The 14,714-nt window shown below is 46.0% G+C and overlaps 2 protein-coding genes and 1 long non-coding RNA gene across 3 annotated transcripts; all 3 read left to right on the top strand.

Moving 5' to 3' along the window:
- The first annotated feature begins 1,144 nt into the window (after positions 1–1,144).
- Positions 1,145–3,234, top strand: LOC126574591 (pickpocket protein 28-like). Its single transcript, XM_050234869.1, has 6 exons — positions 1,145–1,284; positions 1,349–2,153; positions 2,218–2,378; positions 2,454–2,813; positions 2,884–3,136; positions 3,220–3,234. The coding sequence occupies exons 1-6, from the start codon at positions 1,145–1,147 to the stop codon at positions 3,232–3,234; spliced, it is 1,734 nt and encodes a 577-aa protein (XP_050090826.1).
- A 6,210-nt stretch (positions 3,235–9,444) lies between these two features.
- Positions 9,445–10,528, top strand: LOC126579008 (uncharacterized). The gene is made up of 3 exons (XR_007608418.1): positions 9,445–9,577; positions 9,644–9,727; positions 9,800–10,528. It is a non-coding gene; the product is annotated as an uncharacterized LOC126579008 (long non-coding RNA).
- Positions 10,529–11,273: 745 nt separating this feature from the next.
- Positions 11,274–11,972, top strand: LOC126579006 (uncharacterized). Its single transcript, XM_050242205.1, has 3 exons — positions 11,274–11,334; positions 11,408–11,527; positions 11,586–11,972. The coding sequence occupies exons 2-3, from the start codon at positions 11,489–11,491 to the stop codon at positions 11,877–11,879; spliced, it is 333 nt and encodes a 110-aa protein (XP_050098162.1). The 5' UTR covers positions 11,274–11,334; positions 11,408–11,488; the 3' UTR covers positions 11,880–11,972.
- Positions 11,973–14,714: the final 2,742 nt, after the last annotated feature.

Here is a 14,714-nt window from a genome sequence, read left to right as displayed (position 1 = left end):
TCGAAAAGGTAAACTCTGTCCTCCTCTCTCTCTCTCTCTCTCTCTCTCTAACTTCCTATCTGCGATGCTCCGGTATCTCTTCCTTTATGGCAGGTTGCTTGCAATTCGGGGGAGGTGATGCATTAACGAGTGCGATGCATCGCTTGCATCACTTGCATCACTTGCGCGACGCAATGAGTACTGGCGCTGCACCGATCATCATCATGTGTGTTCCCACCCCTGTTCCCGGGACGGTTTTTACGATCCATTGTCGAGTCGGGCGCGCTTTGACACCCTTCCACGGTTTACGAGGAAGACGAGGGTGATCATCTCTTTGTCGGTCCGCCATTAAACTGCCAGTGGACAACCGCCGCCGAGTGTAGCCGCAGTTGATGGCGCATTTGCCGCACCCCAGTTTAGGGTTCCGAGGGGTGGAGGATTAGTATTTTGTTCCCCGGGCTGGTTTTCTATTACTACTGGAACGAAACGATTTTTATGAAGTCCCGCCGTGCACCCGTTCTATTAGGTGTTCGCTTTACGAGCTACACGCGTGCGGTAGCGTGCCACTTGGTGGGTTGCTGAATGGTTGAATGTTATTAGCGTTGGCACGTTTTGATGCTTTAGATCCGGGGGAGGTCTGGTAGTACTCGATAAAATGAGGGGCGGGGAGAAAGAGTCGCTAACATGCACGATAGTTCTTTTATTATTTAAACTGTCAAGCCTGCTCCAGCGAGTACTGCATGGACCGTGGAACTGATGCCTTGGCCTCCTTGGATTCAGAAGTGAGGTTATGTTACCACGTTTGGTTTGACAGGATACACTTCCGCTGTCCTTTAAAAGGGGGGGGGGGGACAGGAATGTAAATCTTTTAAAAAGGTTTTAACAACCGATGAACCCCCAAAGGACTCGATGATAACCGGAAGTTAATGGGAGACAAGAGCTCGCGTCACGGAATTGACCCAAAAGTGGACCATCGAGCTTTATGGTAATCACCGTGAGCATCGCCATTACTGACCCCTTGCTATTACCGGAACTCACGCCATCGACCGGGATGCGGAACATGCAATATCGGTGTTCGTTTGAGCTGTTGAAAAGGACATTAAATATCGCCAATGACCTGGCCCTCGATTTAGTGTTTCGAGATCCTTCGGAAGTGTGACACACGATGGAAGCTAGCGGAGAACGCCGCCTCTACTCCTGGTTACGGTGGCGCACGTGGAAAAGCTTCTTTCGGGATTACTTCGCAGCCAGCTCGTGCCATGGAATGCGCTACATTGTGGAACCTGGCCTATCCCTACCGGAACGGTAAGAAACAGCGAGTGTTTGTTAAGACAGAAGTGTCTACTGGATTATTCGTGAACGTTCTTAGCACATCCTGGTCGCTGATGGTGACAGTATCGCTGTGCTGCTGCATCTCCGGCATCATCTACACCCATCTGCGCTGGCAGGAGAAACCACTGATTGTAAGCTTCTCGTCGAGCTCGATCAAAGCGTGGCAGGTACCGTTCCCGGCGATAACGATCTGTCCCCAGACACGCATCGCCAGCGACGTTTTCAACGTGACGGAGGTGTATCTCCGTCAGCGCCATAACCGTTCCCTGGTGACCGAGACCGAGTGGCACCAGTTGCGTGCCCTTGCGCATGTCTGCTCGACCGTTATGCGACCCAAGGATGATTACTACGGGAGCACAGCAGAAGACCGACCGTCATCAGGACCAGGACATCAAGGGGAGCAACATTCAGGCCATCACCATCGCCAGCAACAACCCCTTCGGGAGCCGGTGGTACCGTTGTTGGTGAATATGTCAATACCGCAGGCCGAACTCTTCGAAACTTGTATGTGGAGCTTCAACTTTCGCCCCTGCCGTACGCTGTGGGCCAGGAAAGTGACGGAGAACGGTATCTGCTACAGTTTCAATATGTTATCGCACGATGAACTCTTCTCCGCCGATCAGGCATTCCGCGAGCGGGACCTAAATCCGGACGAACATTTGTATCCCTTCAAGACGTTACGGGCATCACAGCTCCGGAGTACCGGGTGGACGATGGAGAATGGGTATACGGCCGAGGAGGATCTGTTGTCGTACCCGCGGAGGACCGCTAGTGCTGGGTTTAAGGGTGGTACGATTGCGTTGCTTATGACTGACGTCGACGATCGGGAGTACGTTTGTTCGGTGAGTTTAGACCACGAAAGGGTGGGGGAATTGTCCGATTTAATCCACCCTCTCTGTCGGACAGGGAGCCCAGCAGGGTTATCGGGTAACGATCCATCCACCGGATGAATTTCCGCGGCTCACCGAGTACCACATTCGGGTGCCACCGATGCAGGCCGTCTCGATCATTGTGAAGCCTCGTCTGCTCACTTCCCAGAAGAGTTTACGTCAGTATCCCGTCGCGAAGTAAGTATAGTGAGTCCGACAAAGGGCAAAGAATCAACTGCCACATCCGTTTTCTGTCTTCTCCGTTCCGGCCAGACGGCAGTGTTACTTTGCGGGCGAACGGAACTTGCGCTTCTTCCGGGTGTACAACGAGCAGAACTGTGAGTTCGAGTGTTTGACCAACTTTACGCTGCGGACGTGCGGTTGCGTGACGTTTGCGATGCCCCGTACCAACACGACACCGGTCTGTGGGGCTGAGGATGTGCGGTGCTATCGGAATGCGGCCACGAATATGATGGAACTCGGTGCGACGATGATGGCCACGGAAAGTATCGAGATCTGCGAGTGTTTACCGGCCTGTACGACGATCAAGTACGACGTCGAGATCTCGAACGATATGCTCAATCTGGAGCGGATGCTTGCCTCAATGATACACAAGGATCCGGACCGGGAATAGTATGGAACTGGGACACAACCATTTGTTTTGAAACCGGACTAAACTCTCTTTTCCCTCTTTCTACTGCAGCCTGGAACCGATGCTACTGTACGTTTACTTTAAGGATAACAAATTCCTCTACAGAAAGCGAGTCGCTTACACCACGTTCAACGGGGAACTGGCCAGTTTCGGTGGCATACTAGCGCTGCTGGCCGGCATGAGCTTGACGAGTTTGGCCGAGTTGGTGTACTTTATGGTTGTGCGGCCACTGTGCCACTGGTTGCGTTCACAGTACGGTCCGACCAGGCGCTCAAGTGCAGCTTCTTCGCACGAAATACAGCTCGTAAGTGGTAGCGGCCACCGGGTGTATCCTGTACGTCCTTGGATCCCATAGAACCTCAGCCTAGTGTGCTCCAATCTCCGTAGCCACACGTGAGCTGAAGCCACCAGTCAGTCCGTCCGTCGTATTCACTTTTCATTCTCCATTTCGATCGTCGACCGACGGGGCCGATCAGTAACTAGCGCCAGGTCCGTAATGAATTTTAATGATGTTTGCTGATCCGACGCCAACGACGCCACTGCACCGTGGCAGCACGCGCAATGGACTGAGGATGGTGGTTGTCCGAGCCGTGGTTGATTGAGTTGACAAATGGCATTGGCGAGCAGGCGGCATAAACTCGAACTCGGCTCAGCGCAGTGCTTAATGTATGCTAATTGGTTGCAAACGCCCGCGTTCTTACCGCCTGGGCGCCTCGGGATAGATGGCAATGTGATCGCTATGTAATTCATTGAGAAAGTGATCCCTGGTGGGCGCTGCAATGCACTAAAAACTTGTAATTGTATTAATTGTTTTGCCTATAGCGAGAAGGATAATATTTGTAAACCCCTTGGATGCACTCGAATCGAAGGAACGTGAATGCAATTGCGCGTGCCATTTCACCTTTCAGCTGGCTCACCTCGACCTTGATCGTAAATTTGGCCGGCAACAATTGTTAGAACTCGTGCCAAAAATGTGCATTTCCTCCCCCAACCTTTTTCGCTTGTGCAAGTGGAAATGTAAACACATTCCAGCTCCGGATGCACACGGGAACGCAGCTGTTGATCCGCGGTGCATCAGCGGTCGAGGTACAGCACACCTTCACCCATCAACTTCTGCCTGTGCACAACTGCTCCGGGAGGGGAGCAACCGAATTGAAGAATTATGAAAACAACCCACAGCACGTGCACACCCACCCCGCACCAGAACTATAAAGTCCAGAGGTTCGTGTTTTTTTGGTGTTGGTTTTTTCTAATCGGAAATGTAAATAAGGGCCGCGTGCGTTGTTGTTAGCTGCGTCACGCGGTTTTGATCACGCCCCGTGGGTGAAAAACGGGCGCGGTACCCTGGGTGAAAATGGTTTGGATCATTTTATGGCCGACGCTGGTGTCATAAATTATCGTGAGAACGATCGTGAGGTGTAGCGCACATTGCCTGGACGAACAATTTGGAGGAACGAACGATTCTTCGCGGGGCGATTCAACGCGGTTTGCAAAATGGAAACGATTTCACGGAGCCGTTCTTTACGAAGTAGAATGTGAAGTAATTAATTCACGCAGCAAGTAGAAATCTATGCGAAGTTGTGGAGTTGGAGATCGAGAAGGAGTTCCAGGGTTATTTGGAAGTTTAACCAGCTCGTTAAGCGCGTGAATAACTTGATGGGAAGGCTTTTATAGCCTTTGGTCATGCCTACGGTCACACATTCAAGAGATATTCTTTGGCAATACTACATTCTAAATGCTGAATATAAAGCACATTTTTTGCCAGGTTACTATTTTATGGCGAACGTTTGCTTCATCTTTTCTGCTAGGTTATGTCTTGCGATAGTTGGAACATTTTTGCATCGAAGATCCACCGTCTGCTGACTTCTTCATTTCAATTCCCTACCCTCCCCTTTTTTCCCGATCAAGTGCCACACGTGCCATCGAGTCACCAACACCAAACATCAACTTTCGAAAATGCTGAACCACGAACGAACCGGAAACCACCGGAGCCATCCTGTGACAAGTGAATTCGCCATTTACGGAATGGATTTTTATATCCTCGCCGGCCGGGATCATTCGAGCTCGTAAATTTATGGTTTAATGCTGTCGCGCCTATGAGAGCAAAGGCACGGTCTCACGATCTGCAGCCACGGAGCCCAATTTATGCCATCAGCGTTCCTTTTTCATCATTTTTTTTTTCACCCCGAAATGGAGATTTGCCGTCCGGCGTTAGTGCCTGTGCCTCTCAATATTCAAATCGACTGCATAATTATGCAAACAGCACTGGAAATGGCATAAGCCGACAGCGATAGGTTTTGCATTCTTTTAACTATAGAGCTATCAAGTGAATAATGTTCTGAAAGATGATTCGCGGGATCGTTATATTTTTTCGAAGGAATTTGGTGAAAGGATCGCTTGGGCGCTTCTCTTCGTGGCGATGGTGAGCAGACAGTTGGTTGGCATGTAACAAAAGAACCACTTAACTTTTTCGAACCAAACAGTGGAACCAATCCGTCTAATAGTTGAAAGCGATGCTAGGAATCCGATCGTTCCCACATTGCTTTCGCTCGCTCGATCGTAATCGCACACACGTTGGATGCGTGTAACCTTCGGCCAATCGGTGTGGCCACACTCGACGGTGCTAGACGTGGCAAACTTTAAATAATCACCCCGATTAGCATCCGCGACGTTGACAGATTTACGTGTGATGCACCAGACAGGGTTCACAGTGTGCGGCAGAAAGGAAATGATGATACCACCAACTGCTACACAGAACAGATATTTCAATCCACACTCTTGTAGGGCCCATCGCTTATCGATGCGACCGATCTGCTAGAGGAAGGTATGGGGCCTAGGGTGGGGGCCTGGTGGTAGTTTTCGATCACGCACAAAGCGATAAGAACACCCACGATAATCAGGTGATATAAATTTGCGCACAGATCTGCTAGACAAAGAGCTAGAGACATCTCCTTTGTCTGGGGGCTCCGATCCGCCCAAGATCTGTGATCTTGATTTTGATCGCCTTTTCTACTCGCCTGCTAATGAGCGACCTAGCATAAAAATATTGGCCTAGATAAGAGGCGTCCTCGTTGTCGCCGTGTGCCGTGTGATGTTCGCTAAATCGAATCGATTTTTACTGCGATTCCCTCCCGCTGTTACCGATCCGATCAAACGCGATAAAGGTTTTATGGGGGGTTGGGACCTGGAGACACCCATACACAGTGTGAACTGTGGAGCAAAACTTCGTTTTACGATCGTGATGCTGTTTTTTTTCTTTTGGTAAGAACGACGGTCGCCTTTGCCAATTCGGGTTTGCTTCGGCTACTTTTACGATGGATTTTAATGAGTCTTCTCGTTCGTTATAGGTCAGGTTTTTCGTTTCCGAATGCGATCGAGCGAAGGCTGAAGCTCATCAGCTAGGCGTTGGTACCGTATGGGCCCATGTGCGGTCGCTTTGAGCTTTCCATATCAAATTACCAAAGCCGCCATTTCGCCCACGGAACCGACCGGCGCTAGAAGATTTGATGGTTGATGAAGCGGTGCAGTTTGCCGTCCCACTCACTTCCTTCATTTTGTTTTGCTTAAAATATTTCTCCTCACGTCTAATGAGGGATCGCGAGGTGCCCCGGAACATTGGCCATGCGAATCGAATCGGAGAGTTGGGAATAATTTTCAATTTAAATTCAATTTAATTTGTCGCAACCCTTGGTCTCACCGTGGCTACCAAGCCTTCATACATACATAAAATGCGGACGTCACATCGATTAGTCTAATGGCTAATTGTTTCCAGCATATCACGCTTCCGCCGTTGGACGGGTCGTGTAAGGCACTCGAGCGGATGAATTACGATACATTCTTCTCGACATTTCGGACAGTGCGAGCAGGTCGGATCGTAGCGGGGGGGTATACTAGTTGCTGTGGCCGTACACCGCACCGGAGCACGCTGCCTTGCGTTTCAATGCAAAGTGACGAGGGCGACTCTGGTGGGACGGTAGCTGCGCACTGATTCGATGCTAATCCTAAGTTATGACACAAATCCCTTTGTTTATGATAGCCGCAGAAGGAGCACGGCAAGAGGTGCCAGAGTACTGCGCCAATCGGTTCGTACTTGCGTAGAGTGTGATTACTTCTAGTGCAAAAGAGAAATGTCGATCAGGTTCTTGTTGCTGGGGGTGGTGATGCTGTGAAATGTAAGCTTAACTTCACGCGAGAACAAGTGCGCAGACTTACGCTGGGTAGACTCTTGGATTGTAAACAAATTACTTGGAAGAATGCAAGAATGCGTTGGGATTATCTGCAAAATGAAGTCATCCTTTTACAACTCAATTCTCGTCCTCTCGTTTGTGTAAGACTATGATCTTGAAATTCAATAAAAGCTGGACACGGATTACATTTGAGTTATTGATCTTATTAATACCTTTGTTCCCTTTTTTAAACCACCACCAAACTAGCGCTAACAATTCAATCAAAAATGAAATTGGCCGTCATAAATTTTAAACTTTTTGGGCAGAGTGATCAACTGGCGACAGAATAGGTTTCACGGTCAACCTATAAATCTCCCCCCGAGGCGGCAGTAAAGCTGGCGGCTTAAGGGATCGCCACGAACCATCATAACTCATCATCTACCGGTCCTGGACATCGGATCAGCACACGGTTTTCTAGGAAACACAAATCTTCAGTACAGCCCTTGATGACAGTTGGTTCCGATGGGCGTCCCAACAAATTAAGCCGCCCGCCGACAGCGTGCCCGGAATTCTTGATCGCTAAGGGTCGCACGCTGCGAGGTCATTATCAAGACAAACACCCGCATGCATTAATGTGGCCGATGCATTTATGGAAGGGGAGTGAAAAACACGTTCTCTTTTTTCCACGCATTTCTGGGGTCAGAATTTATGAATACCGTTTATGCAATCAATCAATGGCTGTGAGTTGAGTTCGGAAAAAAGGTGGGCATTTATTTAGAGTCGTTCTTTGGTTGTTTATTCAGTTTAGAGTTTATATTAAATCGTACGTGAATGCAAAATTGTTGTTGACTATAGCATTTGATTTAAAAATGTTTTTATTTTATTGCTATTTAATATTATGTCGATTACAATAAAAAACTAAGTCCAATTGATATTTTACTGAATAAAGGACCCTATATGTTTTAACAAATTTGTTAATTTTTTTTCGGTGCTGGCCATCTCGTGAGTCAGTTCTGACAAAGACGGCTGAAAAGGAGTCCGAACCCCGCCATCTAACCTTCTGGAAGGGCTGACGCATAGTTTGAGTTTCAAATAGAAAGACACGGCTACGTTCACCCTATCAACATCGGACGTGGACGATCCAGTCATCAACACATGCGTCAGTAGGCAACTTCTGGGTTTTGTTCTGGTTTTGGCTTCAACTCCTTGGCTCCAAATAGCAGCTCCCACAAAGAGCTCGGGGACTAATCAGTTTCTCTAGAACAAAGGCACTCTTTTTTGCGTTCATTTTTCCGATATTAACTATAATTAGCTTTGGTGGACAACAAAGTGCGAAGGAAACAACAAATGTACATTGATAGTGTTGGCTATGTGTAATGCCTGTTGTGGTGAGACCTCGCCTGAAAAGCTGGTAGGCCAGATTGATTTGGTTTAGTCTCACATGAAGTGGCGATCTCGAAGGACGTACAGAAAGCGTGCAACAGAAATGTAGTTAGTGGTGAAATGTAGTGTGTGCCTTGCGCTGATGTGCATTCATATATCAAGAGCAACGTAAGTTGAACTAAGGACTAACGAGGACTCCTCACCTAATATTTAATATGTATTATTTTTTTTGCATTCAGGATGGGCAAACATTTTCAGGCTGGGAACTATAACACTTCTTCGACCAAACCAAGACTACGCGGTGGTGCTCAGTAAGATCCAGAACAACACTAACAATCGCATGCTGTAGCTACGCATAGAAGGAACGGACTCTGATGGTCGCCTCTTGCTAAATCGCACGAAAAGAGTGAACGTGCAACCAGATACAAATGAGGGGATAGCCTTCAAAGCGAGTTTGAAATTATGTTTCGCGTACTCTTCACAACATACAGAATGTGAATGATATTGTAGAGAGATACCAACTAGCATAACAAACGGAAATTACTCCATAACAGTTGATGGATAGTGAGACTGCAACATTTTTATAAAAGACCGTCGGTTATATCGTAACTCCTGTCTGCCAGGCTTGATACAACTCGACAAACCCATCTGCGCCCCAGGTGACAAGCTGAAGATCCGTTTGATGGTGGTCAATGCCGTTTTAAAGCTACCTCTGTTACATCAAATATCAGTCTACGATGGGACAGAACAATGTGAGACAGACATTAACCATTACATCCCGGAAATGGGAGCAAACTATAGAAAATCAATGGCAAAGATTTGGTTTTTTCAAAGATACTTTTGAAGAGAGGAATTGTGAGCTGTTTTTGTTTGATTTGAATATCTTGTGACGGTTGTACTACTTGACGATGATCGGGTTCATTGATGCTCATCATCTTCTTTACCGCATCCATCGTGCATAATTGGTGGTAAGTTAATGGTAAGCAAATTAAACCAGCGAATGAAAAAATATTCTATAGCTTGGTGTATTGTAACATATCCCATATTTAATTAGATATAATTAGAATGACTTACCGCAGAGAATTGTCATTCTCTAAACGGTTGAAAGTCACTCATCCTAAACTCATAAAAAATCTGATGCTGCTTATGATATTTATGAAGATGGGCTATTATGGGGGGAGACCACCTGTTTTATTGTGAGTAAAGCAATCAATTTAAGCAAGGTAAATTAATTTAATTTGAGATTTATTTTCAAATTATAGGTATGAGAAGCTGATTATGAGATACTACGTCCAATGGTTACCGCATATTATAGCTCCAATGAACGATTTACAACCTCTGTCCTGGTATGCATTGCTTGCAACAAAATGTATTCATTAAATAATAATGTGGATTTGTGTGTTGGTTTTTCTTTGCAGTTGCGTGTATGAGGATGATGATCATACATGATGATGATGATGTTGCGTGTATGAGGCATGATAATTCTCCTATTTTACGTCAACATAACTGGACAAAGATGGCTTTGAATCGACATCGACCACAATCACACGGAACTTTAGCTTGTCGCCTGGGGAGTAGATGGGTTTGTTGAGTTGTATCAAGCCTGGCAGGGAGGAGTTACGATATGCGAAATAGTCATTTATGAAATTCAGTATGTTGCAGTCAGTTGTGATGGAGTAATTTCCGTTTGTTATGCTAGTTGATATCTGTATAATATCATTTATAATCTTTACTACGCGAGCTACCATTTCAAACTAGTTTTGAAGGTTATCTTGTTTGTATCTGGCTGCACGTTCACTGTTTTTGTGAGATTTAGCAAGAGACGACCATCAGAGTCCGTTCCTTCTATGCGTAGCTACAGCATTCGATTGCTAGTTTTGTTCTGGATGTTAGTGATCACCACCGTGTAATCTCGATTTGGTCGAATAGTGTTAGGTAGTAGAAGCAACATAAAGTATAAGCTACACATTCGTTTCTCTGGATATGTTGATGCACATCAGCACAAGGCACACACTACATTTCACCACTAACCACATTTATGTTCTACACTTTCTGTTCATCCTTCGAAATCGCTACTTTCTGTGGGACCTTTATAATTTTCTTTTAATGTACTATTTGCGAAGATAATTATGCTCAATACAATTCTGTGTGGGGCTATAATCATTACTGTAAAATATCAAATTTAAATGAAACGCAATTTGTTGTGAAGCTGATTAGCTGGCAAACATAGCACGCAAATGTTGGAGATGGAGAACACGTGTTCTCTATCGGCCGATACATTTATCAGAACCAAACCTAGGAGTTTCCGGCTGACTAATGGGTTAATGACTGTTGCGTTGTGTTGATAAGGTGAGTTTGGGCCATTGATTCAACGTATGGACGGAAATGGCGCCATAACTGAAGAACACTGATCACCGCGGTGAGCGTGTTCCAGCCTTTTTTACAACAGCAAGAGCACGTGAGACGTAAGTGTTTTCGAATTGAACGCCAGAACGTGAAATAAATGCATCGCGTTGTTAGCGGACATCTGCTCTTGACCAGAGGCAAGAAGATTTCGTTTTCCCTACGCGTTTTTCCCCGTTCCCCTTTTCCTTTTTTCCTTTTCCTTCCCGGAAAACTGTTCGGCCCTCTGGGATGCGCGGTTAACCCCTAATATTATGCACTTCGCGGGCAGCACCTATCGACAGAAAAATAGCAGCATCATGGTTTTCTTCGTTTCGATTTTTTTCATAAAACTAATTAAGTATTAAAATTAATCATAAAACAAATACTACGCAATTGTTTATAAAATATCGTAGATAGTATTCTAGGTTTGTTTTCAGCTTGGGAATTTTCCATTTGATGAAACCCACTAATTCCCTGAACTGAATAGTAGCCATCGACCAAGATGAGGCCAATTATCAGCTTCGCTCGTCGGCTATGTGGTCAGCGTAAATTTTTGTGCAAACTAGAGGTAAAATGAAGCCTATCCAACCCTTTTCAAATGATATTATCTAGGGCAACTAATTTCCTTTCCCGTTTTGCAGCCCGACACTTACCCATTGGATGCACCGCTCCGAAACAAACCAAAGTGCAGCTCGCCAGCCGACTACGAGATCTTGCCAGGCATGTCCCCGAAAGTGTTCCGAGAAACGGAGCACGAACAGGTATGGCTACCAGGCAACACCACCAGGCAACACCATAGTCATCGATATCTTTCCACAGCAACTCGGTCCAATCCACGTGACCGGCAATCCGGCGAAAGGGTTTCCCTACAAAAATCCCGAATACTTTTCGTACCACAACTACTCGTACTACGATATTGAGCGAGCGATCGGGTGTGCCCATCGGCCGCAACCCAGTGCACTTTCGAAGCGCGATAAGCCATTTCGTGTTCCGTGGAAGGAGGAATTCGATGACCAACCTGCTGAGGATCCATCGATCGTTATGAGCTGCATCCAATGCGAGGACGACAACGTTCCGGTAAACGCTCCGGTGGTGGAAGCGGCGAAACCATGAAGCCGTTTGCGGTTGAAGGCCTTGCCGGGAACGTTGCGTAAAAAAGAGGTCATCGAGCGTTTTGCACCGTGGCGACCACTTTGTGATAATTTGCGGTTTATTAATCAATCAAATTAATATGTCAACAGCAAATATGATCCGTTGCTAGGCTCAAGGTTCTCTGACCGTGTGCTGTTGTTCTGGTCCGTAATGGACCGTCCCCGCCCAGTCGATTTCTTCTTGTGGCTCCTATTGTTTCATCCAAATTAGACACATCGAACACCTTGCACCCCGAACAGGTGCACGAGACGGCCTGGGAAACGTTTGGGCGCTGACCAGCGTGCCATGAAAACTATCCTTTGTCCACCATGCTACCCGATCGTATCGTAACCATATGCTTCCGGCCGGATTGCGAGAGCTGGGAATTTGCATGATGTACGTGGCTTAGTGGCCAGCGAGGTCTAAAGCTAAAGACAAATATTGGACCCCTTGGGTGTTTGAGATGTTTTAGGGGAAAAGTGAAACTTCCTTCGACACCAGATCCACTGTAATTAGCTAGCGTCTAGGTCTGTTTGTTGTACCATCTCCTCCACCATCCGATCTTGCATCCACTTCCAGCGTACCATCGAGAAGGTTACTGTTTCATTCTTTACAGGTGACAAGTGTTTGAGTCAGACCGGTGTGCTGGACAATACTGTCGATTCACAGACAGCGATGCCAATAGGCTGTGCTGTATTTAAAGTATGACTCAAATGTCATATTTCACTGAACGCAGCATGACAAATAAAGGAGTTGCAACGCGTTTGTTTCAAAGAACGTATACCTTAAAGCCCCTAATTGACGTTCATTTCATTCCAGTTCGTGTTGTAGAATAAATGAAAAGAAGCAAAACCTCGAAATGTAATCCGTGGATGTGTATGATACATTTCGAGGTAGCACAATTTTCGTGGATGAGCGCACTAACGTTAAAGTTAGTTGGCTAACAACCAACATCGGATGATAATAAAATCAGCGTCTAGGATAAGCTTAAGGGTGGCTATGGTATTTAAATTTTATTTGCGATATATATTTTTTACATTTTTCCATGAATCCTTTCAAGAACATTTTGTACATTTTATGGATCAATCGAATAAACAGTTATAGATTTTTAGATAGATAGACAGTTATAGATTTATAGACAGTGACAAAGTTATAGATTTTTGAAAATACGCACTTCATAAATGGCTCAATGCGCTACTTTGAAGCTACAGGACCGATTGATTTGAATTTTGAACACATAATCGGTATACTCTTTGTCAGGTATCCCAGCCTAGTTTTCATAAAAGATAATGTTTTTTTTATTATTAATTATGTAAAACTTGTTTTTTTAATGTAGCATACATACATCTACAAGCATAAATTTTTCAACTTCAAAATTCTGCCAAAAATCGTGAAATTGGAATTTCCACAAAAACTCAACCTGAAGCTACTTGGATAAACTTAAAATCTATAAAAAGAATATTGATTTGTGTATTTCTGATAATCCATCACGTCTCTACAGTGGGCACCGTTTTTGGATCGAATCAAAAGACTTGCCGCTTAAGACTTAAACGACGAACCCGTGCTCGCTTTGTAAACTAAAAAAAATCTGCCAAAAACGGAAAAATGGATAAACAACAAAACCTCCAAGTGACGCTACTTGGATAAACTGATATTCTGATGGTTCAATGGTTTCTTCACAAAAAAATACGTCAAAAATGACCAGAATTAACCTTACCGTACCTTATTACTATAACCTTGTACTCGTACTCGCTTAATGCGACCGCGAAACTCCAGAACAAAGGATCATTAAATTTAGCGAACATCCCCCTTTAATGAGTTCGCTAATCAATCTAAATTTCCCATTCAATTACTGCCCCATTGCATGCTAACGGTGTATGTTGCAATCAAGAAACATATCTTCTGTCGGAGCGAAATTTGCTCGCAGCACGATATGCCGCCGGTACCGATCGATCCCGTGGACCGCTTCGCTGTTCACTTTCCACTGCGTACAACTTCACCACCGGCAAACATACCGAGGAATGCACTTTCACACGTACGCACTAGTGAGAGACGAAGCTGATAAGAGCAGACACTCCTACGCAACTCTAGCGTGCGTGCATGAAAGGTGTGTGGAAAAATGCGACACTCCCTTCCTCCGATGTGGTACCATTTTGTAGCGTTTATGCTGTCGCTTCCCTGCCTAAAACGGCCAACATTACGAATGCCAGGCCCTTGTGACATCACGACGTCTTACGTTCGTTTGCTGTGATTTGCTTGTCAATTCGTTTCGTTGTTTCGTTTCGAAGAGGCATCCGGCGGTGAGGGCTTAACATCTGCCGGTCTAACAATTGATGCACTTATTGTCGAGCCAACGCCCAGCTTTTGCTCTGGCTGTGACCTACCTACAACACCCACTACATGCACTCCCCCTTTCGCCCTCTAGCCTCACCTCTTCCTACCCCGTAGAGACATTGACAAAACGAAATATAATAAAGTCGCGACACGATTTGGAATTTGTTTGAACAAAAAAAAAACACCCCCACTGGCACTCCCTCCACCCACCACCCATTCGCCCAATGCGTGTCGGTGTCTTGAAAACGGGCATTGTTTTCCCTTCGGGCGGCAGCGGCAGTGGCTTCGCGGGAGACGTTATCTTCCAAGACGTGCACCAACACAACCGCGTGCACACCTGGCCGGCAGCATATGAGCTTCGCGTGGAGTACAGTCGGAGTCGCTCTCTTGGGCTCTCCCTAATCAGCCTATGCATGTATGTATGTGCGTGCGTGCATTGTTTGAGCACTGTCGCGTCGTTCTCGATCGCTTGGTTGTGGTGGG

Source organism: Anopheles aquasalis, chromosome 3 (genome assembly GCF_943734665.1).
Source record: "Anopheles aquasalis chromosome 3, idAnoAquaMG_Q_19, whole genome shotgun sequence".
Lineage (NCBI taxonomy): Eukaryota > Metazoa > Arthropoda > Insecta > Diptera > Culicidae > Anopheles > Anopheles aquasalis.
Note: the sequence above shows the minus strand (reverse complement) of the source record. Positions and strands in the feature narration are given on the sequence as shown.